The 24,197-nt window shown below is 48.2% G+C and overlaps 1 protein-coding gene across 1 annotated transcript in view; it reads left to right on the top strand.

Annotated features, from left to right (window-relative positions):
- XPO7 (exportin 7) overlaps positions 1–24,197 on the top strand; it is a 98,738-nt gene that overhangs the window by 39,114 nt on the left and 35,427 nt on the right. The window contains exon 2 of the mRNA XM_062199418.1: positions 20,175–20,321. Within this exon, the coding sequence (XP_062055402.1) occupies positions 20,175–20,321 (147 nt within the window). The remainder of the gene's footprint in view (positions 1–20,174; positions 20,322–24,197) is intronic.

The following is a 24,197-nucleotide window of genomic DNA, read 5'->3' as shown; positions in this document are numbered from 1 at the left end:
GTAGTTAGTACATCCTGAGTAGGCGCCCGCTGTCTGTAGTTAGTACATCCTAAGTAGGCGCCTGCTGTTTGTAGTTAGTACATCCTGAGTAGGCGCTCTGTCTGTAGTTAGTACATCCTGAGTAGGCGCTCTTTCTGTAGTTAGTACATCCTGAGTAGGCGCTCTGTCTGTAGTTAGTACATCCTGAGTAGGCGCCCGCTGTCTGTAGTTGGTACATCCTAAGTAGGCGCCTGCTGTTTGTAGTTAGTACATCCTGAGTAGGCGCTCTGTCTGTAGTTAGTACATCCTGAGTAGGCGCTCTGTCTGTAGTTAGTACATCCTGAGTAGGCGCTCTGTCTGTAGTTAGTACATCCTGAGTAGGTGCTCTGTCTGTAGTTAAGACATCCTGAGTAGGTGCTCTGTCTGTAGTTAGTACATCCTGAGTAGGCGCTCTGTCTGTAGTTAGTACATCCTGAGTAGGTGCTCTGTCTGTAGTTAGTACATCCTGAGTAGGCGCCCGCTGTCTGTAGTTAGTACATCCTGAGTAGGTGCTCGGTCTGTAGTTAGTACATCCTGAGTAGGCGCTCTGTAGTTAGTACATCCTGAGTAGGTGCTCTGTCTATAGTTAGTACATCCTGAGTAGGTGCTCTGTCTGTAGTTAGTACATCCTGAGTAGGTGCTCTGTCTGTAGTTAGTACATCCTGAGTAGGTGTTGGTCTGTAGTTAGTACATCCTGAGTAGGTGCTCTGTCTGTAGTTAGTACATCCTGAGTAGGCGCTCTGTCTGTAGTTAGTACATCCTGAGTAGGCGCTCTGTCTGTAGTTAGTACATCCTGAGTAGGCGCTCTGTCTGTAGTTAGTACATCCTGAGTAGGCGCTCTCTGTCTGTAGTTAGTACATCCTGAGTAGGTGCTCTGTCTGTAGTTAGTACATCCTAAGTAGGCGCCTGCTGTTTGTAGTTAGTACATCCTGAGTAGGCGCTCTGTCTGTAGTTAGTACATCCTGAGTAGGCGCTCTGTCTGTAGTTAGTACATCCTGAGTAGGCGCTCTGTCTGTAGTTAGTACATCCTGAGTAGGCGCTCTTTCTGTAGTTAGTACATCCTGAGTAGGTGCTCTGTCTGTAGTTAGTACATCCTAAGTAGGCGCCCGCTGTCTGTAGTTAGTACATCCTGAGTAGGCGCCCGCTGTCTGTAGTTAGTACATCCTGAGTAGGCGCTCTCTGTCTGTAGTTAGTACATCCTGAGTAGGCGCTCTGTCTGTAGTTAGTACATCCTGAGTAGGTGCTCTGTCTATAGTTAGTACATCCTGAGTAGGCGCCCGCTGTCTGTAGTTAGTACATCCTGAGTAGGTGCTCTGTCTGTAGTTAGTACATCCTGAGTAGGCGCTCTGTCTGTAGTTAGTACATCCTGAGTAGGTGCTCTGTCTGTAGTTAGTACATCCTGAGTAGGCGCTCTGTCTGTAGTTAGTACATCCTGAGTAGGCGCTCTGTCTGTAGTTAGTACATCCTGAGTAGGCGCTCTCTGTCTGTAGTTAGTACATCCTGAGTAGGCGCCCGCTGTCTGTAGTTAGTACATCCTGAGTAGGCGCTCTGTCTGTAGTTAGTACATCCTGAGTAGGCGCTCTGTCTGTAGTTAGTACATCCTGAGTAGGTGCTCTGTCTGTAGTTAGTACATCCTGAGTAGGCGCTCTTTCTGTAGTTAGTACATCCTGAGTAGGTGCTCTGTCTGTAGTTAGTACATCCTGAGTAGGCGCCCGCTGTCTGTAGTTAGTACATCCTGAGTAGGCGCTCTGTCTGTAGTTAGTACATCCTGAGTAGGCGCCCGCTGTCTGTAGTTAGTACATCCTGAGTAGGCGCTCTGTCTGTAGTTAGTACATCCTGAGTAGGCGCTCTGTCTAGTTAGTACATCCTGAGTAGGCGCTCTGTCTGTAGTTAATACATCCTGAGTAGGCGCTCTGTCTGTAGTTAGTACATCCTGAGTAGGCGCCCGCTGTCTGTAGTTAGTACATCCTGAGTAGGCGCTCTGTCTGTAGTTAGTACATCCTGAGTAGGCGCTCTGTCTGTAGTTAGTACATCCTGAGTAGGCGCTCTGTCTGTAGTTAGTACATCCTGAGTAGGCACCCGCTGTCTGTAGTTAGTACATCCTGAGTAGGCGCTCTGTCTGTAGTTAGTACATCCTGAGTAGGTGCTCTGTCTGTAGTTAGTACATCCTGAGTAGGCGCTCTCTGTCTGTAGTTAGTACATCCTGAGTAGGCGCCCGCTGTCTGTAGTTAGTACATCCTGAGTAGGTGCTCTGTCTGTAGTTAGTACATCCTGAGTAGGCGCTCTGTCTGTAGTTAGTACATCCTGAGTAGGCGCTCTGTCTGCAGTTGAGCTCATCCTGCTTCCATTTGATAGGGTGGAGACATTCTTTTAGGAGCCGGACTTCAGTGGCACAGAAGTAGTCAGTCTGCCGCAGAGCTCAACTGGGACCACCAGTTAAAACCTCCCGTCAAGTTCACTGCTCTTCCATTGTTTCCCTTAGTCTGCCCAGTTGCCCCTTTAGTTTAAAAATTGATGCAGCCTGTCAGCATTTGGTCAGACATGGAGAAACCACTACATATATGTTGTCACCTCTTTGCTACTGCTGTGTTTTTCACAGCCTCATGTTCTCAGCAGTTTTGGAAAATTCCTTTTGAAGAGTATTTAGGGTACTAGAATTCGTTAAGGTCTGATGTTGACTGTGAGTATATGTTGTGTGTGGTTGGTCGTGAGTCCCCTGTCGGATTGACTGTGATGCTCTCTGGATGGTGGGAGTCCCTGGAAGTGTGAGCACACGGCCGCTCATCAGATGAGGAGTGGCCGGGGTAACCCGGTCTCAGCCGTGAGCATCTGCTCAGTGTGGGAAAGGACCTCGGTCCTGTCGGCGGTGTGTTCGGCAGCCAGCACTCCGCATGACTAGGCTATTACTTGCATTTGGCTTCTTTCTTTTAGTAAAAAACATGGGCCAGTTTACAATGGTGAGATACCTGTAGTCATTTCCTGCAACAAGTTTGTGAGTGGAAAATATTAAAGATGTTATAAAGCTTATTAATGTATTGCAAACCAACTTTTTTTATTGCTGCACATTTTGTTACACACGTGGAAACAAATTTAAAAGTTACTGTCACCTCAGTTCTTTTCCTGCTTTTTAAATGGAAACAAATGTATTATTAAGCTGTTGGAACTTAAAATGTTTTCAGTTGTTGAAATGTGTTAGAATTGTGTTCAGAATTTAAAGAGGAGGGCTGAACCCCAGAGACGGCTGTCTAAGATAGAAAACATCACCAAGATGTATTCGGCTGACCTCTCGAATGCAGACATGTTTAGACAGATGGTAAAGAATAATTTAGAAAAGTGGCAGTAAACTACTGCAGTATGAGTGTTACGTTGGGATGGCCTCAGAAATAGACCTGTTGAAGGTCTTTCCTATTGGGGCCTTGGAGCAGGATACTGAACAGCTGTTGAGTACTGTATGGATTCTGTTCCATCGTCTTTGACTATGAATGACAGTTTGATAACATGTATGTATCAAAGATTTTTTTAAAAGATATATTTATTTATTTGAAAGAGTTACAGAGAGGTAAAGGAAGAGAGAGAGAAGTCTTCCATCTGCTGGTTCACTCCCCAAATGTCTGCAATGGCCATGGCTGTGCCAATCTGAAGCCAGGAGCTAGGAGCTCCTTCCAGGTTTCCCACGTGGGTGCAGGGGCCCAAGGACTTGAGCCATCTTCTGCTGCTTTCCCAGGCCACAGCAGAGAGCTGAATCGGAAGTGGAGCCTCGGTACTAGAACCAGTACCCATATGGGATGCCGGCACTGCAGGCTGTTGCTTTACCTGCTACACCACAGCGCCCATTCTGTTGCCCTGTCAGATGGAGCTGGGAGGGTGGAGGCAGGGTGTGAGAGCTAAGGTATAAAAGGTTATGTTTCAGTGGAGAACACTGGTGAGTAAACGAGACAATATGAAGATTAACTTTGGGAAGCAGGAGTAGGACTTCAGAAAAACTCACTGCTTTATGTGATCTGTCAGTAGTCTTCATTTTTTTTTCTTTTTAAAGATTTATTTATTTATGTGAAAGGCAGAGTTAGTTACAGAAAGAGATCTTCCATCTGCTGATTCACTCCCCAAATGGCCATAAAGGCTTGTGCTGAGCCAGACCGAAGGCAGGAGCTTAGAATTCCATCTGGGTCTCCCATATGGAGTAACAGGGGCCCAAGTCCTTGGACCATCTACTGCTGCCTTCCCAGGCAGGTTAGCAGGGAGCTGTATCAGAAGTGGAGCATCAGACAGAGCTGCTTATATGGTATTCTGGCATTGGAGGCAGCGTCTTTAGCTGCTGTACCATAGTACCGGCCCTAGGAAGAATAGAACTTTTTATACTGGAAAATTGGATTTGTTTTTACTAGATTATTATTAAGAGCAATTTAATTTACAGAAAATTGAGCCAGAAGTGCAGAGTTACCACATACCCCCATTCTCCATGTCCCCCTTGGTTTCTCCTGTTAACCTCAGTCCACTGTTTGTGGGCTTCTGACAGGCATGTAAGGATGCGCATCATCTACCTTTACGCTGCCATACAGAGTAGTTTCACTGCTATCCATGCTTCCCTCCCCAACCCTTCACACACTCATCGTTTTTCATGCTCCACAGTTCAGCTTTTAAGAATGTCAGATAGTTGGAGTTGTGTTGTGGCATAGAGGGTTAAGCTGCCGCCTGCAGTGCCGGCATCCCATAAGGGTGCCAGTTCAAGCCCCAGCTGCTCCACTTCCAATCCAGCTCTCTGCTATGGCCTGGGAAAACAGAGGAGGATGGCCCAAATGCTTGGGCCCCTGTGCCCATGTGGGAGACCCAGAAGAAGCTCCTGGCCCATTTCCAGCCATTATAGCCAATCAGTGGATGAAAGACCTCTCTGTCTCTCGCTCTCTCTCTAACTCTGCCTTTCAAATAAATAAAGTAAATCTTAGAAAAAGAAAAGTCAGTTTAATTGTACAGTATGTAACCTTTCCAGGTTGACTTCTTTCATTTAGCAGTAAGCATTTAAGTTCCTCTGTTTTTTGATGGCCAAGTTTTGGCATTACAAGACAGCTGCTATGAATGTTTGTGTTAAGATTTTGGAGTAGTTTAAATTTTCAATTCATTTGGGTAACTATTAAGGAGTACAATTTCTAGGTCATATGGTAAAAGTAGGTTTAATTTTGTATAAAACTTGGAGCTGGCATCTTGGCATAACAGGTTAAGCTGCCAGTAGAATGCTGGCATCTGATATGGGAGCTGGTTAGAATTCCGGCTGCTCCACGTCTGAGCCAGCAGCCTGTTAACGTGCCTGGGAAAGCAGCAAAAATGACCCAAGTCCTTGGGCCCCTGCACTCACATGGGAGACTTGGATGAAGCTCCTGGCTTCAGCCTGGCCCAGCCCTAGCTGTTGCAGCCTTCTGGGGAGTGAAGCAGCAAATGGAAGATCTCTCTCTCTCTCTCTGTCTCTCTCTCTGTCTCTCTCCAACTCTGTCTTCCAAATGGATAAAATGTTTTATTAACTTTACCAGCTTTCCAGTAGAATATTTTGTCTCTATCATATTTCTATGTCCTGAGGTCTCGCTCACTCTTTTTCTTTAATATGAGGGACAGAGAACTCCCATCTGTTGGTTAACTCCCCAAATGCTTGCAATGGCTGGGCAGGAGCCTGGAGCGAGGAATGCAATCCAGGTCGTCCACGGGGGTGGTAGGAACCCAACTACTGCTGCTTCCTAGGATCCACACTGACAGAAAGTTGGGGTCAGGATCCAGAGCCAGGAGTCCCAGACTCTGCAGTGTGCTCACCCACGAGTCTGGAAGACTAAGTGCCTGCGCCCTGAGATCGAGCGTTCTGCTGTTTCTTGCTGTACAGCGTCCGGTAATTCTTATCTCTGAGTGGGCTTCCTTTGTCCAGTTTCCCTCTCACTGCATAGTTCTGCCCCAGATTGCTTTTTGCATGCTTTAACTCTCTCTCTTCCATGTTAAAGACTTCATTCAGATTGCTGGGAGACTGATCATTTGCTCACGGTCAAGATTAATAGAATACAAAGCTGACTGGAAGCTCTAAGAGTGTGTGTGAGGCTTGTGTGCTGGAGCCCATCTGTTGGATGTCCCCTGTGTCTGTGTCTGCAGCTGTTTCCTTTGTAACTTGATTTTAGGGGCGCGGGGGGGATGACCCTCCCAAACCCCCACTTAAAGAGTGCGGTGTATGCCGATGTTTCTGGTGGACCCCTGTGAGGGAGACTCAGCATCACCCCTTGTGTACAGAGCCACTTAATCAGCTTCTTGCTTTATGAGGGCACTTTGGAAAAGTTGAGGAGGAGCAGGGATTTGGCTTCACAGTGAAGGTACCAGCTGGGACACCTTGAACCCTGGCTCTCTTCCCACAAATGGTTGCAATAGCCGTGGCTGGGCCAAGCCAAAGTGAGGGGCTAGAACTCTTTCCAGGCCTGCCACATGGTGCCAGGGGCCCAAGCACTTAGGCCATCCTCCACTGATCTCCCAGGCACGTTAGCAGGGAGCTGGATCAGAAGCAGGGCAGCTGGAAGTCAAGCCAGTGTTTATAAGATGTCAGCATTGTAGGGAGCAGCTCAGCCTGCTTGCCCCTTGCCAGATAAATTTTCAGCAGAGAAACCTAATCACAAACATAAAATTCTCTGTTTAGAAAAAAAGTTGGGGGCTGGCACCGTGGCATACCGGGTAAAGCCGCCACCTGCAGTGCCAACTTCCCATATGGCGCCAGTTCGAGTCCCGGCTGCTCCACTTCTGATCCAGCTCTCTGCTATGGCCTGGGAAAGCAGTAGAAGATGCCCCAGGTCCTTGGGCCCCTGCACCCACAAGGAAGACCTGGAAGAAGCTCCTGGCTCCTGGCTTCGGGTCAACACAGCCATGGCCATTGCAGACATTTGGGGAGTGAACCAGCGGATGGAAGATCGATCTCTCTCTCTCTCTCTCTCCCTCTCTCTCTCTCTGCCTCTCCTTCTCACTCTGTGTAATTCTTTCAAATAAATAAATAAATCTTAAAAAGTTTATGCAAAGTGTAATGAAAGGGTAAGTTTATTTTGGTGAAAAATTTTTTTGAAGTTCATGCGTGTCTGAGGGGCCTTAAAAAAGTCCATGGGAAATGTGTATTGTCTAAACATTTTGCATGAGTTTTAATTTTTAGCACTAAAATAAACTTACCTTTTAATTATATTTTTCCACAAACTTTTCGAAATACCCTCATGTCATCTCCGTAGCCTCAGTTATGTCTTTGACTAGCCTGTCTGCTAGTCCTGAGAGTTGGACACTCCAAGGCATAGAGTAAGCGGGGATATGAAGGAGTCTAACTCGTCAGAAATATTTCTCGCTGGCATCTGAACAGGTGGGAGAAATCAGGTTATTTCTGGCTTCTTTCCCCGTGGCAAGGGGTTTCTCTTTCTTGGGTTATTTAAGTCATTTACCATTGATTTTTCAGAATTCTTCGTTTCTGTTGCTATAGCCCCCTCCTTTGTCTTCCCTGTTCTTGTGGAAATTCTGAGGGTTTCTGGTGTGTGGGTGTGTGTGTGTGTGTGTAAAGCCCTTCATTGTTGTTTTAGTTGGGTTTGGGGAGAAAAGCTGAGTGTGTGGTCAGTCTGCCATTTCGGCCCAGAGTCACTCAGAAGCCTTTTTAAGAGTTTGACTTAACTATTAAGCTTGTGCTGTGTGCCAGACACTCTTCTTTTTCCCATGCAGTGTGTACATTAGTGCTCACACACTGAAAATCACAATAAATGAGTCCAAATGGCAGTTTAAGTCAGCGTTGGGACAGTTGTGCAAGAATTTAAGGAATCAGTGTAGACATTAGCATAGAAATTATATATCTAGATTCATAAATACCTCTGGCCAAGTGCCTTTAAATGGTGGCAGTAGCTAGAGTTGTTTTCCTGGGGGAAATATATACTTAGTATATATTTTCTGGAAACATAGGTAGCTCCACCATTGCTTGCAGTCATGTTCTGTGACGTTGCTGGGAACACTGGATTAGCAAATACTGAAGCATTGCTCCTAGGGGAGGTGCAGGGTTCGGGTCCTGCCAGCCTGCGGTCGTAACGTTGTCATCAACCAGTCAGGGCATCTGCTTGCTTTATTTGTGTTCCTATGTAAAGACACTTCACGTCGTAGATAAGCTGGGTTCATTACCATCGCATCAGGGCCCAGAGCCCTGTGAGTCGCACTGGAACCAGCTTCGCCTCATGTTTTCCTTCTCCACAAGGCGCACCACAGCTGCTCGGATTTAGGAGCACTGCCAGCACTTCCACTGTCTTCTTGGGGGATGTCGGAGGCACAGAACGGCATAAGACACAGCATCAGTGCAGCACAGAGGGACCTTAACGATTGTAGACCTGCAGTTGTCATGTCAACAGTGTGACAGTGTGCATGTACAGCAGTGTGACAGTGTGCATGTCGCAGTGTGACACTGTGCGTGTACAGCAATGTGACAGTGTGCGTGTACAGCAGTGTGACTGTGCGTGTACAGCAGTGTGGCAGTGCGTGTACAGCAGTGTGACAGTGTGCGTGTCGCAGCAGTGTGACAGTGTGCGTGTACAGCAGTGTGACAGTGTGCGTGTCGCAGCAGTGTGACAGTGTGCATGTACAGCAGTGTGACTGCGTGTCGCAGCAGTGTGACTGCGTGTACAGCAGTGTGACTGTGGTGTACAGCAGTGTGACTGTGCGTGTCGCAGCAGTGTGACAGTGTGGTGTACAGCAGTGTGACAGTGTGCATGTACAGCAGTGTGACACTGTGCGTGTACAGCAGTGACAGTGTGTGTGTACAGCAGTGTGACAGTGTGCATGTCGCAGCAGTGTGACAGTGTGTTACAGCAGTGTGACCATGTGCGTGTCTCAGTGTGACCATGTGGTGTACAGCAGTGTGATAGTGTGACTGTCACAGCAGTGTGACAGTGTGGTGTACAGCAGTGTGACAGTGTGCTGTACAGCAGTGTGACCGTGTGCGTGTTGCAGCAGTGTGACAGTGTGCGTGTACAGCAGTGTGACTGTGCGTGTACAGCAGTGTGACAGTGTGACTGTCACAGCAGTATGACAGTGTGGTGTACAGCAGTGTGACAGTGTGCTGTACAGCAGTGTGACAGTGTGTGTGCCACAGCACGGCCCTGGGCCTGCAGTGTGTGTCAGTAGCAGCCCTGCAAAGGTCTGTGTAGAACTGCAGCATGTGCAGACGTATTTTACCAAGCAGGTGAATTCCTGTAAACAGCATCTGCTGTAAACATCCGTCAAGTGTCCTGCGCTACCACAGCCCCCCCCCCCCCCCCCCCCAGTCAGAAGAAGCTGCGGATTTTGTGCGTGTCTCTGCGGTGTGTGTCGCTGCTGGCTGGCAGCTCCCATGCATTACCTTGTTCACTTGTGCAGCTTCGGAAAGTAGGGGTTAATTCTGTTTCAAGAAGAAAACTCTGGCATAGCACATAAAGCTGCTACCTGCAGTGCCAGCATTCCAGTCCTGGCTGCTCCACTTCCGATCCAGCTCTGCTGTGGCCTGGGAAAGCAGTAGAAGATGGCCCAAGTCCCTGGGCCCCTGCACCTGCATGGGAGACCCAGAAGAAGCTCCTGGCTCCTGGCTTCAGATCAGCGCAGCTCCGGCCATTGTAGCCTTTTGGGAAGTGAACCAGCAGATGGAAGACCTCTCTCTGCCTCTGCCTCTCTGGGACTCTGCCTTTCAAATAAAGAAATCAGTCTTAAAAAAGAAAATCTAGATTGGATGACTTAAGTGACTTATTTTCCCACAGCTCCTGGATGCAGGAGTAAGCATTTGCCTGTCCCCTAAAGTCTTAACCATCACTGTGTACTGAACTCCGAAAGGTCCCGTGTCCTTCTGTGTCTCGTCACTGAAGCTGTTTGGATAAAGCTCCTGTGCAGTGACGAAGATGTCAGGGTAATACTGTCTCTGGAAAGGAGTGTCCTGTCCATTGTTTCCATGATCCGTTTGTTTTTAATACTGACTTGCTTTTTGTGATGACTGACTTACATGGTTAAGATCAGAGGAGTAGTATATTGCAGTCAGGAACATCTTTGAAGTTCCACTCAGTTCCCACGCTAGCCCACTGACGCCTCTGGGGGACGACCTGCCTGGCATCCCAGGGACGTCCAGGGAGCTGCTCGCTCCACTGCCTCTGCTCTGCCAGAGTGTCGTGTGGCCCTTTGTACTCGCAGATTTTTAACCATCTTCAGCAGAGAGCTGGTGCTCACAGGTGGACCCAGATCTGTTGATGCTCGTACTTTGTGTAAGCTTGACCTGCTGGAATGCACCAGTGAGAGGAGCGCAGGCTGCACCAGAGCAGGGAGGGACTCACTGTTTGCAGAGGGAGCCTGCCCCGGCCAGCGACACCCCACCTTACAGGTCTGCTCTTTCCAGACCTTCCCATGGTCGTGACGTGCTGGCAACTGCGTCAACCTAAACCCACACTCAAGACAAGAACAGACACGTCTGCCAGCCAGCTTCCGGCTGCCAGCCGGCCTCTCTGCTCACACTGCCGCTCTCGGAGCTCAGCTTCGTTCCACCCTGTGTCTAGGGACGGTTACATGTGTGAGTCGGTACCTTGTCAGGTGACCAGGCAGGCCGTGTGTACTTCCTGAAGTTTATTTACATGTGTTCTGGCCACATGTTGCCCCAGATGGGATGATCATGTGTGTTTGTTGCAAGTTAGAATTGATGAGTATTTTGAAGTTAGAGGTGGAGTTCTGCAGTCTCATTCATGTGTTGGCAGACTCGCCATCCTTATCTAAGGCATGCACTGCTCTGGCGTTGCATTATCACTCTGGAAAATATGTGTTTATCTTGTTTTTAGGCAGGAGACATTACACAGCATCTACAAGCAAAAGTGTTACTTCCCCCTTAGTACCTCAGAAAGAGAAAGCTCCCAAGTATGTGCAAATCTCCTACCTTAATTATATCCTGAGAAGGTAAAAGGAGTCCTGGTGCTAAAAACATACATTGATGTGAAACTAAGGCATTCTGGGTGTACAGTGCAGTTGTAGGCAATTGGTGAGCCTCTTTTTCATTACTTTCAGAAAGTAATAGATAAGATTAAGAACCTGGAGGACTCGGGGAGAGCTGCGGCACTCATCTGTACATACAGAAAAATACAGAGTGTGAATATCTAAGTCAGCGAGTTCTCAGGGTGAGCATGCCTCGGTAACTGACACACGATGAGAAGAGAAGCTTTTAGTGTTGTTGTGACCATTTCTTGTACATGGCTTGGTTTGGTTGGTAAGCTTAGCTCACTTTTTTTTTTTTTTTGGAAAGATTTTGTTTATTTATTTTAGAAGTAGAGTTAGAGAGACAGAGACACAGAAAGGTCTTCCATCCACTGGTTCACTCCCCAAATGACAGCGACTGCCATAGTGTGCCGATCCAAAACCAGGAGCCAAGAGCTGCTTCCGAGTCTCCCACACAGGTGCAGGGGCCCAACCATTCGGGCCATCTTGCACTGCTTTCCCAGGGCATAGCAGAGGGCTGGATGGGAAGAGGAGCAGCCGGGACATGAACTGGCACCCAGAGGGCATGCCAGCGCTGCGGGTGGAGGCTTAGTTTACTGTGCCGCCGCGCCGGCCCCCGCACACTTCTCCGTTGGTATCTACCTGGGAGTGGAGTATCGGGATCAGAGGATATTAATGTGTTTGGCTTTTTAATAACCACTGCCAATTTTCCACCGTGTTTGGATCAACTCAGACTCCACTAGCTGAGGTACCAGGTCTATGTCGCGGCCAGTATTCGGTCTTGGCTTTTTTTCATTCCAGTCTTCTAATGGATAGCTCATCATGGTTTGACTTTGCATTTTCTGAGTGATTATTCTGATTGCCCACTTTTTCTGGGTATCTTCTTAAAACATATTCGTATCTTTCACTCTGACTTTGTAAGCTGTTTTCTTTCTTTAAAAAAAAGATTTATTTGAAAGGCAGAATTACAGAGAGAGAGAGAGCTCTTCCATCTGCTGGTTCACTCCCCAAATGGCTGCAACAGCTATGGCTGGGCTGGTCTGAAGCCAGGAGCGAGGAACTTTTTCTGGGTCTCCCATGTGGGTACAGGGGCCATGTGGGTACATTGGGCCATCCTCTGCTGCTTTTCCAGGCCACTGGCAGGGAGCTGGAAAGGAAGTAGAGTAGCCAGGACTGGAATTAGCTCCCATATGGGATGCCATTGCCACAGGCCTTGGCTTTTACCATCTGAGCCACAGCGCCGGCCCAACAGGAATTTTTTTTTTTTTTAATTAACCTCTCTGATAGCCTTTTTGCCTTTCTAGTTTTATAAGTTTATGTTGGGAATTCTGCTTGATAACAGAATTAACAGTTAATTAGTAAAATGTTATTAATTGGAAGAGTTAATTTAGAAAAAGAATATAACCTGGGCTGGTGTGTGGCATAGCAAGTAAAGCTGCCGCCTGCAGTGCCGGCATCCCATATGGGTGCTGGTTTGAGTCCTGGCTGCTCCAGTTCTGATCCAGCTCTGATCCAGCTCTCTGCCATGGCCTGGGAAAGCAGTGGAAGATGCCCCAAGTCCTTGGGCCCCTGAACCCATGGGAGACCTGGGTCCTGGCTTTGGTCTGTCCAGCCCTGGCTGTTGCAGCCATTTGTGGAGTAAACCAGCAGATGGAAGATATCTCTCTCTCTCTCTCTAACTTTGCCTTTCAAATAAAATAAATAAATCTTTTAAACAAATATGTTTATAGACCTGAGGCAGCTGTTTGATGCAGCAGTTAAGATGCCACTAGACATCCCATGTCACAGAGCCTGGGTTCAAGGCCTGGCTGCATTCTCCAGCCCGTTTACTGCTGGTTCGCACTCAGAGGCACCCAGGCATGGGTCAGGTAGTTGAGTCCCTGCCATCCATGTGGAAGACCCAGTCTGAGTTCAAGGCACCTGACTTGGGCCTGGCCCGGCAGCCCTTGCTGTTACAAGCATTTGGGAGTGAACCAGAAGATGGGATCTCGATCAGTCTCTCTTGCTCCTTCTCTCTTTCTCCCCTCCCACCTTTTCAAATTAAAAAAAATTTTTTTTTCATTTATATCTATAGTTAGGGTTTTTTTTTCCCCCCCTACCTAGAGAGTAACATGGTTGTGGTTTAAAAAAAAAAAAAATTAGCAATTACAGAAACATGAGAGTATAAATAGAAACCGGAAGTCTCTCGTAGTCTCACCTCCCAGAGATAATTAAGTTTGATTTGTGTTCATCCTGATTCTCTTTTTATACATTTACTAAGAGATCACAAATGATAATATACCCTGCCGGTTGCTTTTTAACCTAAATATTTTTTTAAATGATCTATAATAATTAGATAACCTCTTGGCAATAAAAATGCCTTGTTGGGGCCAGGGTGTGGCAGTAGCGGGTTAAGCCGCCACCTGCAGTGCCAGCATCCTGTGTGGGCGCCAGTTCGAGCCCCAGCTGCTCTACTTCCGATCCAGCTCTCTGCTGTGGCCTGGGAAGGCAGAAGATGGCCCAAGTCCTTGGGTCCCTGCACCCGCATGAGAGACTTGGGGGAAGCTCCTGGCTCCTGGGTTCAGATAGGCGCGCTCTGGCTGTTGCGGCCATCTGGGGAGTGAATCAGTGGATGGAACACTCTCTGTCTCTGTCTCTGTCTCTCCTCTGTGTAACTCTGAGTTTCAAATAAATAAATATTTTTTAAAATGCCTTGTTGAATAGATTTAAAAATGTAATTCATGTTGGTTTTATTAACCTTCTCAGCCTTTAAAATGGTTTGCTTTCTGACAAGGTTAGTGTGCATCTTTGAGTTTACTTAGCACAGTACTTGCTAGAGTTCCTGAGAGACGTGACCACGTTGTGTCAGAGGTGACCTGCTCCACCATGCTTACAGCAGCACTGCTCATAGCCAAGCTATGGAATCAGCCTAGGTGTCCATCAGATGAATGGGTCCAGGTTAGAATACTAATCAGCTAAAACAGAATGAGGGCCTGGCGTTTGCAGCAGAGTGGTTGGATGGAGGACATGATGTTGTGAAATATACCAGACACAGATACCACATTTTCCTTCATATATTGGAGGTAAAATTTTTTTAAAAAAGAATTGCCCGTGTCATCTGTATCAGTTTTACTGCAAATACAGTGTTTTTATCAAACTTTTTTTTTTTGACAGGCAGAGTTAGACAGTGAGAGAGAAAGGTCTTCCTTTCGTTGATTCACCCCCCAAATGGCTGCTACGGCGGGTGTGCTGCACTGACCCAAAGCCAGGAGCCAGGTGCTTCTCCTGGTCTCCCAGCGGGTGCAGGGCCCAAGCACTTGGGCCATCCTCCACTGCACTCCCAGGCCACAGCAGAGAGCTGTACTGGAAGAGGAGCAGCCGGGACAGAATCCAGTGCCCCGAGTGGGACTAGAACCCCGGGGTGCTGGTGCCACTGGTGGAAGATTAGCCAAGTGAGCCGCAGCGCCGGCCTATCAAACTTTTTTTTTAAGATTATTTATCTAAAAGAGTTACAGAGAGGGAGAGGCAGAGAGAGAGAAGTCTTCCATCTGCTGGTTCACTCCACAAATGGCTGCAACAGCCAGGGCTGGACAGACCAAAGCCAGGACCCAGGTCTCCCATGGGTTCAGGGGCCCAAGGACTTAGGGCATCTTCCACTGCTTTCCCAGGCCGTAGCAGAGAGCTGGATCAGAACTGGAGCAGCCAGGACTCCAGCCTGTGCCCATATTGGCTACGAGCTCTGCAAGCTTAACCCACTATGTCACAGCACTGGTCCCCAAACTTCTTTTAAATATTTATGAAGCAAATTGATGGGAATTATACATGAATACTAGTGTAGTATTAGTGATTTTGTGAGTATTTTTAAGCTTATTTTGGATAAGGGAAGTTGAGCATCCTTTCATTTGCTCTTTGTTTCTCGCCCTTGTGTGTTTTCCTGCAGGACTATGCCTTTCTGTGTTTACTTGTTGAACTCTTTACTTAGTGAAGCCATTAAGTCTTTGACTATAATGTGTATTAAAAATATGTCCTCTTGTGGCCACCATTGTGGCATAGCGGATAAAGCCGCTGTCTACGATTCCAGTTCGTGTCCGAACTTCTCCACTTCCTATCCAGCTCCCTACTGATGGCCTAGGAGAAGCAACACAAAATGGCTCAAGTGCTTGGGCCCCTGCACCCACATGGGAGATCATTTGAGGTTTCTGGCTCCTGGCTTTAGCTTGGCTCAGCTCTGGCCATTGCAGCCACACCACTGGGAAGTGAACCAGCAGATGGATGACCTCTCTCTCTTGTAACCCTGACTTTCAAATAAATAAATAAATTGGTTTTTAAAAAGTTCTGTCAAAAAGTGAATTTAAAAATTAATAAAAAGTGGGGGATGGGAGAGAGAGGAAAATTCCAGCTAAGGGGACTTAACTTGATAGGGTTTGTGCACAGGTTGAAAGCATTGTTTCCCTGTTTGAGGCGTCCTGATGAGAGAAGTTCAGCTGCTGAGTTGGTGAATCTATTCTGTATTCTTCATTTGACGTTAGCATTGCACTTGCACTTGGCAGTAAGACTGTGGCGGCTCCTGGTCTCCGGCGGGCAGTTGGCGACTGGTTAGTGTGTGCTGTGTAGAGCCCGTCAGTGGTCCAGGACCATGCTCAACGTTCCCAGAGTGTCACCGTGTGCTTCCTGAGGACAGGCGTCCTCGTCCTGCTCGGAGATCCCAAGCAGGTGCAGGCCCTGTGCAGGCACAGTGTGCGCCATCAGCCCTCTGTGGAGGGGCATTCTGGGGGAGGTTGTGCTGAATGTGTGTCGTCCTGTCCAGACGGCATACGTGGGTGCTAGGAACAGTCTAGAGATGAGTTAACGTGGGAGTTACATGTAAGTACTACTCCACCCATGTGTGAGGGACTTCGGTACCAACAGGGAATCCTTGAACCTGTTCTGACGTACTCCATGGAATAGCTGCACTGTTGGGCTATTTAAAAAGAAATATTACACAGACGAAATGAATTCCAAGATGTTCTGCTTTGAGAAATATAACTTCTTATGTACAGAAACAGTGTTTATGACCCTGTTACCCAGAGGCAGCTCTCCCGGTAAGGTAGTGTGTGCTGAGGTCTGTGGCCCCAGCATTTGGCACCTTATATTGAAATGAGAGTGACCCAAGTTACGTTTTCTCTGTTAAAGTAAAAAAGACTATACCATAATGTTGCTGCTAAATGTTAATACCATCAATCACTAGGGCCGCTGTTGGGGAAATGTATCTAGTTCTAGATTTGGGGATTACTTGGTCAAGTCTTTGTACTAAAGCAATACTTTGAAGGTTGCCTTCCAGTTTTGTGTGTGTGTGTGTGTGTTTTAAGATTTCTTTATTTACTTGAGAGGCGGAGTTACAGAGAGGAGCGTTCCATCCACTGGTTCACTCTGTAAATGGCTGCAACAGCCAGAGCTGGGCTGATGAAGTCAGGAGCCTCCTCTGGATCTCCCATGTGGGTGCAGGGGCCCAAGCACTTGGGCCGCCCTCTGCTGCTTTCCCAGGCCGTTAGCAGGGGGCTGGATCTGAAGTGGAGCGGCCAGAACATGAACCGGCACCGATACGGGATGCCAGCACCGCAAGCAGAGGCTTAACCCACTAAGCCACACTGCCGCCCCCACCTTCCAGTTTTATAAATGTCCTTTTCTGTTATAGTGGGAACAGATGGAAGTTTTTCTATGAGTTGTATAGGCTTGACAGTCTCTGTAACAGAAAATAGACTTTATGCCGGCGCCGCTGCTCAATAGGCTAATCCTCTGCCTGCGGCGCCGGCACCCCAGGTTCTAGTCCCAGTCGGGGCACTGGATTCTGTCCCAGTTGCCCCTCTTCCAGGCCAGCTCTCTGCTGTGGCCAGGGAGTGCAGTGGAGGATGGCCCAAGTGCTTGGACCCTGCACCCCATGGGAGACCAGGAGAAGCACCTTGCTCCTGGCTTCGGATCAGCGTGATGCGCCGGCCGCAGTGTGCTGGCCACAGCGGCCATTGGAGGGTGAACCAACAGCAAAAAGGAAGACCTTTCTCTCTGTCTCTCTCTCTCTCTCTCATTGTCCACTCTGCCTGTCAAAAAAAAAAAAAAAAAAAAAAAAAAAAGAGGAAATAGACTTTGTTCCTGGAGACTTTTGTGTGACCAAAGTGGCATCACAGGAGAGGTGTCCTTAATAAGAGCTGCAGGGTAGGGAAATGTCGAACAATGGTGTTACCTGCAGAGGTGCAGAGAACACTGGCGTGTTGTGCCACCCCGAGTGGGTAGTAGCTTTAATAGCTACTCAAATCATTGTAAGGTAGATTTTTTTTTTTTTTAGATTTATTTTATTTATGTGAAAAAGTTAGAGAGGTAGAGACAGAGGTCTTCCATCCACTGGTTCACTCTCCAGTTGGCCACAACTGTTGGAGCTAAGCAGATCTGAAGCCAGGAGCCAGGAGCTTCCTCCGGGTCTCCCATACAGGTGCAGGGGCCCAAGGACTTGGGACATTTTCTGCTGCTTTCCCAGGCCACAGCAGAGAGCTGGATCAGAAGAGGAGCAGCCAGGTCTCGAACCGGCACCCATATGGGCACTTCAGGCCAGGACTTTTTTTTTTTTGACTGACAGAGAGAGAGAGACAGAGAGAAAGGTCTTCCTTCCGTTGGTCCATCCCCCAAATGGCCACAACTGCCGGAGCTATGCCAATCGGAAGCCAGGTACCTCTTCCCTGTCTCCCACGTGGGTACAGGGACCCAAGCACTTGGACCATCCTCCACTGCCCTCCCAGGCAACAGCAGAGAGCTGGACCGGAAGAGGAGCAACCGGGACTAGAACCCAGGGCCCATATGGGATGTCGGGGCTGCAGGCAGAGTATTAACCAAGTGAGCCACGGCACCGGCCCCCAGGCCAGGACTTTAACCCGCTGCGCCACAGCGTCAGCCCCACGTAGATTGTTTTATGTTGGTTCTCTACCCAGCCCCCAAGGAGGAAGTTTAATGATCCTAACATTAGGTTTGCTTTGGAGGCCGTAGGAACCCAAAGACCGTGAATGTCACCTTTGATCCCTTCACCCTTCCGTGGCAGTCTTGGCACTCAAATAGAATCATGCTCACCTGTGTGTCTTAGAGGCTTCCACTAATTGTTTGAGAAACAAAATTGTTTCCCATTTGTTCTGAAAACAGAGAATTAGAGCTGTAGTTCTTCAAACTGTTGTATAAATGGTCGCATTACTTGTTTTCTTTTTTAAAGTCTTGTTTCCTGAGTTGAGAACTCATTACCAGACTTACCCTGCAGTGTGTTTTGTCTGCTGAATTAAAGCAAATCAAAACAGAACAAAAGCCACCATAGCCTAACCTAGCAGTAAGGACCTTGTGACAGATGCTTAGCCATCGCGTGTGAACAGCTTTGCTGTAATAAACATAAACAAGAGTCCCACGGTAGGGGAGCCGCCGCACCCACTGCCTGATCAGGCAGCACTGAGCATCCTTACGCCCCAAGCAGGGAGTGTGTGCGGGGTGTTGGCTGTGGAGGCTGTGAGGTTGCTGTTGGCCCAGCACCTCATAACCAGGCTCACCCTAACATTTTATTGCCATGGCCTTCTGTTGATGTCGTCTGTATCACCTTTTCTTTTAAGCGTGTTGTTTTATGGGAGTGAGTAAAGCACAGACTTGTGCAGTAGACGTAGGGATTTATAGTCAAACTGATTACATTTTCAGTAGTCCTGAGCCAGTACACGCAAGCATAGAAATGACCTTCACGAGCCCGGCTCGGAGGTGTGCTGGTGTTCATGTGCCATGTGAAACGCCTAGCGCTGCCTCCCTGCTTGAGGTCAGACGTGGCCTCTGCAGCGTCTCTGTGCTTTTGAATGAAGGTGTTCCCGCGGACCACTGGAGTCAGGGAGGAAGTCGCACGTAGTAGGCCTACGTTCAGAGTCCGGGCTGACTGAAGAGCTCTGTGTTCTGTTCTGAGGATGGGGGTTGTCTGGGGGCAGTGGGAGCTCTCTGAAGTGAGACTGACAATCCAGACTGTCAGTATTTGTCTTCCTTGTTTGCTTTGGGTTAATGTTGGAAACTTATTAATCAGGTTGAATAAAATAGGGATTGCCCTGAGGGCTTTCCTGGCCAGTGGGAAAGCTGTGGTTTATAAAGCTACAGCGTATAAATACGTTAAAGTGACGGTGAGAGGCCTTAGACAGACTAGCAATATATACTATGTTTTAGGCAGTTTACACAGCTTGGTTTGTTTAACTGTTGTTGCTGCGTTCGCTCTTGTAAGCATGGTCATTTCTGAAGGGGGAACTCCTCAAACGAAACCAGCTCTTGTCACCGCTGGTGACAGTGGCCTCAGACAACTTCCTAAAGTCCAAACCACTCAAGGCTAACGAATGCTGAGTTTCTTCTCCGGGAGGTGAAGAGTGATAGCCAAGTGTGTTCGTAACTAGTGCCTTTCCACTTTGCCTTTAGCGACCTCACGCTAAGTGGAAGTAGATGTGAATCCCTGTGGGGCGTTGACCAAAGCGCACACACCCCCACACCCTCCCTGCCTTGCTGGAGCCGGTTCAAGATTTGTAGAGCAGGGTTTGTTGGGGGCGTGTCCCTTGTCTTATCTGTGGGTGAGCATATGCTAGGGTTGAATTTATTTTGACCCTTCCATTTTAAATTTGGAACCGGAGCCAGTTTAAAGTGCAGCAGGAGCAGCGTGTCTGCCGAACTTCAGCATGAGGGACCCGGGGGTGCAGGTGGGTAAGATCTCTGCTGTGCCGCCCTCAGGTTTGCTCACGGAGGCTGGCCATCGTCTGGAGGCACACACTTAGTGGGTGCTCATAGCAGCTCCTCAAGGGGCGAGTGTTTGAACTACATGGAGCTATGTGTGGTGCTTACATCATGTGCTTAGTCGTAGTGGCAGCGTATTTGTATTTTTTAAATTAATGGCAGAACAAGTAAGTTTTGAGTGTTTGGAAGCCTTTTCAAAAAGCGTAGCGGGATGGGTATTGGCATGGGGGAAAATAGCATTTGTGATCGATAGAGAGACCGCGTGTATGCATGTTTTAAGCCTGTCACTTTGTCTTGAGAGCTGGCGTGGTTATTAGCAGATCACGGTCCCCCTGGCTGTCCTCAGGATCAGGAACAGGTCTCTGCTCACTAAGTATTATTTATTTCTTCCCGGTGATTTCGAGCGCACTTCCTTGTGGATATAACAGACTGGACTAATTTCTTTCTCCACTGATCTCTTCCAGAGCCTGGCCCAACTAGAAAACCTGTGCAAACAGCTGTATGAAACAACAGACACAACCACTCGCCTGCAGGCGGAGAAAGCCTTGGTGGAATTCACCAACAGCCCCGACTGCCTGAGCAAGTGCCAGCTACTCCTTGAGAGAGGAAGTGTACGTAAGGTTTGAAACATCCTGAAGGCAAGAGAGCAGTTTAGGAGACTGTACTCCGGTTCTCAGGCGAGGGATGGATCGGGAGAGCTTCTGCTCTCTGACTCTCTAGGTGGTCCTGCCTTCTTCATTTTACTTTTACAAAGTGCCATACTAGGCGGCGCCGTGGCTCAATAGGCTAATCCTCCACCTTGCGGCGCCGGCACACCGGGTTCTAGTCCCGGTCGGGGCGCCGGATTCTGTCTTGGTTGCCCCTCTTCCAGGCCAGCTCTCTGCTGTGGCCCGGGAGTGCAGTGGAGGATGGCCCAAGTGCTTGGGCCCTGCACCCCATGGGAGACCAGGTTAAGCACCTGGCTCCTAGCTTTGGATCAGCGCGGTGGCCGGCCGCAGCGTGCCGGCCGTGGTGGCCATTGGAGGGTGAACCAACGGCCAAGGAAGACCTTTCTCTCTGTCTCTCCCTCACTGTCCACTCTGTCCCCAAAAAAAAAAAAAAAAAAAAAAAGTGCCATACTTGCCAGGTTGGTGAGAAAGGCCAAAAACCCCACCAGGAAAATATATTTGACCATTCGTTTCTGTCCTGTTGTTTCCCATCTTGAAATAAACTTCAGGGACTCATTTTCTGTTTTGTTTTTTAAGATTTATGTTATTCATTTGAAAGGCAGAGAGGGAGAGGGAGAGCGAGAGATCTGTCTTACATCCACTGGCTTAATCCCCAAATGGCATCAACGGCCGAGAGATGAAGCCAGGAGCTTCTTCCAGGCCTCCCACGTGAGTGCAGGGGCCCAAGCACTTGGGCTGTCCTCTGCTGCTGTCCCAGCAGGGATCTGGTTCTGTAGCGGAACAGCCAGGACTGGGACCGGTGCTCTGGTAAGGGGTGCCCATGTCACAGGCAGGGGCTTAACCCGCTGTCCATACACTGCCCTTTGCTTTCTGTTGTGATGCATAAGTGCCACCTCCTGTTTTATTTTATTTATTTGAGAGGCAGAGTTACAGACAGAGAAAGGTTTTCCATCTGCTGGTTCACTCCCCAGTTGGCTGCAACGGCTGGAGCTGGGCAGATCTGGAGCCAGGAGTCAGGAACTTCTTCCTGGTCTCCCACACAGCTACAGGTGCCAAGCACTTGGGCCATCTTCCACTGCTTTCCCAGGGAGCTGGATCGGAAGAGCAGCAGCTGGGACATGTACTGGTGCCCATATGGGATGCTGGTGCCAGAGGTGGAGGCTTAGCCCACTGCCCCACAGCACCAGCCCTGCCATCTCCTGTTTATTACAGGAGGGCAGGGCTGGGTATAAGTGATCCTTCTGGTCCTGAGTCCTTGTCACTCTACAAGGTCCTCAGTTTTCTTTGTGTCTTCCTCCTCTGTACCTTACAGTGAGTCTAGGAAAAATGACTGACAGGAAACTGTAGGTTTTAAATGGAATTCAAACCCCTGCCAGCCTAGAAATGGCATGGCAGTGATCAAAATGATGCTTCGATTGAGACCTAACTTGATAAAGTGACTATTTTCGGCAGAATGGAGAGGAAGTCCTGCAAGGGCGTCAGAGCAGGCCTGCAGTGGGCAGCACTGACCCTCTGTGACAGAGCGTGCCGTCAGGTGCAGTCCTCCTTTTCCCTCGTGCTCACACAGGTCTTCAGGCACCTTGGCCTGTGTACCCTGTGCAGCCAGTAGGCCTCACTGTCGCTCTTGTTGGCGGGCTGGAGATGAAAGTGGATGTCTCAAATGTCATGGGGCCGGTGCTGTGGCATAGCCGGGGAAGCCTCTGCCTGCAGTGCCAGCATCCCATATGGACGCCGGTTTGTGTCCCGGCTGCTCCACTTCCATTGCAGCTGTCTGCTATGGCCTGGGAAGGCAGTGGAAGATGGCCCAAGTGCTTGGGTTCCTGCACCCATGTGGGAGACCTGGAGGAAGCTCCTGGCTCCTGGCTTTGGATCAGTGCAGCTCTGGCCGTTGCGGCCAATTGGGGAGTGAACCAGCAAATGGAAGACACCCCCCCCCCCCCCGCCTCTCCTCTCTCTGTGCAACTCTGACTTTCAAATAAATAAATAAATCTTAAAGAAAAAAAAAAAAGGGAAAGAAAAGTGGAAGTGATGGTGCAGTGCTGTGTCCTGAACAGAGGTATATCCCTGAAGAGCTGGGTAATAACATAGCATTTTCAAAAAAAAAAAAAATCCTTTGGACTGGAAGGAGATGTGGACAAATAAAAGCATTTAATTTGTTGAGGGAGTAGGGCCAGCATTGTGGCACAGCCAACTGAGCCTCTGCCCTGTGATGCTGTGTGGGTGCTGGTTAAAGTCCCGGCTGTCCCACTTCTGCTCCAGCTCCCTGCTGGTGCTCCTGGGAAAGCAGTGGAGGGTGGCCCAAATATTTGGGCCCCTGCACCTACCTGGGAGACCCAAATGAAGCTCCTGGCTCCTGGCTTCAGCCATTGCAGCTGTTTGGGGAGTGAACCAAAAGATAGATCTTAGTCTCTATCTGTCTCTCCCTCTCTGTAACTCTGCCTTTTAAATAAATAAATCGTGAAAAAAAATTGTTGCGGCAGATAGACTTCTAACTGACTTCCTTTTTGAGTTTTCATTAGTGTCACAGTTGTGTTTATGCGACAAAGAGTTAGTTAGAATTATCCTTTAATAGCTAAAGATCGAATTCTTTTTTCCAAATATCTGAAGACTGCAAAGTGATAGATTATGTAGTAGTCTGTTGTAAGTTGTACACGTACTAGTACTACTTCGTATACTTCTTTTAAATCACTCGGTGTTGGGAGTGATCCACCTAAATGTGTCCTGTGGGAGGCGCATGGCAAGCTCTGCAGTCCACCCCCACCACAGTGCAGACTTTTTTTTTTTTTTTTGGACAGGCAGAGTGGACAGTGAGAGAGAAAGGTCTTCCTTGGCCGTTGGTTCACCCTCCAATGGCCGGTGCGCTGTGGCCGGCGCACCGCGCTGATCCGAAGCCAGGAGCCAGGTGCTTCTCCTGGTCTCCCGTGGGGTGCAGGGCCCAAGCACTTGGGCCATCCTCCACTGCACTCCCGGGCCATAGCAGAGAGCTGGCCTGGAAGAGGGGCAACTGGGACAGAATCCAGCGCCCCGACCGGGACTAGAACCCGGTGTGCCGGCACCGCAAGGCGGAGGATTAGCCTGTTGAGCCATGGTGCCAACCCACAGTGCAGACTTTGACACTGTCAGCTCCAGCTCCTGCCTGTTGACTCTTGACAAGTTGAAGAACACAGAACTGAGACAATGCTGAAACCAGAGTGGTTTCTGCCTTTTTAATCTCTGTTGACTTCTCAATGACTTGTCAGATTTATTGCATTATATCTAAGAACATATATTCATTATACAGTTATATATTATGTGCAAAGTTAGAACAGTCTCTTAGTCATGGTTTCACATGCCTGCATTAATCAGTCTAAGTCGTGTTCAGGTATGTTGAATAAAAACCACATGTCAAAGACATGATGTTTTTCCATAATTAAATTTTTTTAATAAATGAATAGCCTCCTACCTTAAGGACCTTTAGTTTCATGAAAAATTATCTTTGACCCTGGATTAAGTTAGTTACTACTTCTCATTCTCTTTCTGTTGTGTGACATTATGTAATTAATGTTGTCACATGATTCTTATATCCTATGACCAGATGGAATGCTTTAATTCTTCATAAAATGAAAATTCATTAAAAATCACATTTGAAAATATGATAATGCTACTCTGGTGCTTAGGACCTAAGTTTTCTTTCTCAACAAATGTCTTTTCAGTTTATTTTAAAACTCATCTGCTATCCCAAAAGCTATAGCAGATAAAATGGCTGTGCTGATAGAGAATTTGGGGGTTAAGTAGATAGCATTGTGGGGTTCCTCAGAGTTCTGTTTCTTCCTTCTGATG

The sequence above is a fragment of the Lepus europaeus genome, chromosome 8, assembly GCF_033115175.1.
Source record: "Lepus europaeus isolate LE1 chromosome 8, mLepTim1.pri, whole genome shotgun sequence".
Lineage (NCBI taxonomy): Eukaryota > Metazoa > Chordata > Mammalia > Lagomorpha > Leporidae > Lepus > Lepus europaeus.
This window is presented reverse-complemented; position numbering and strand designations above follow the sequence as displayed.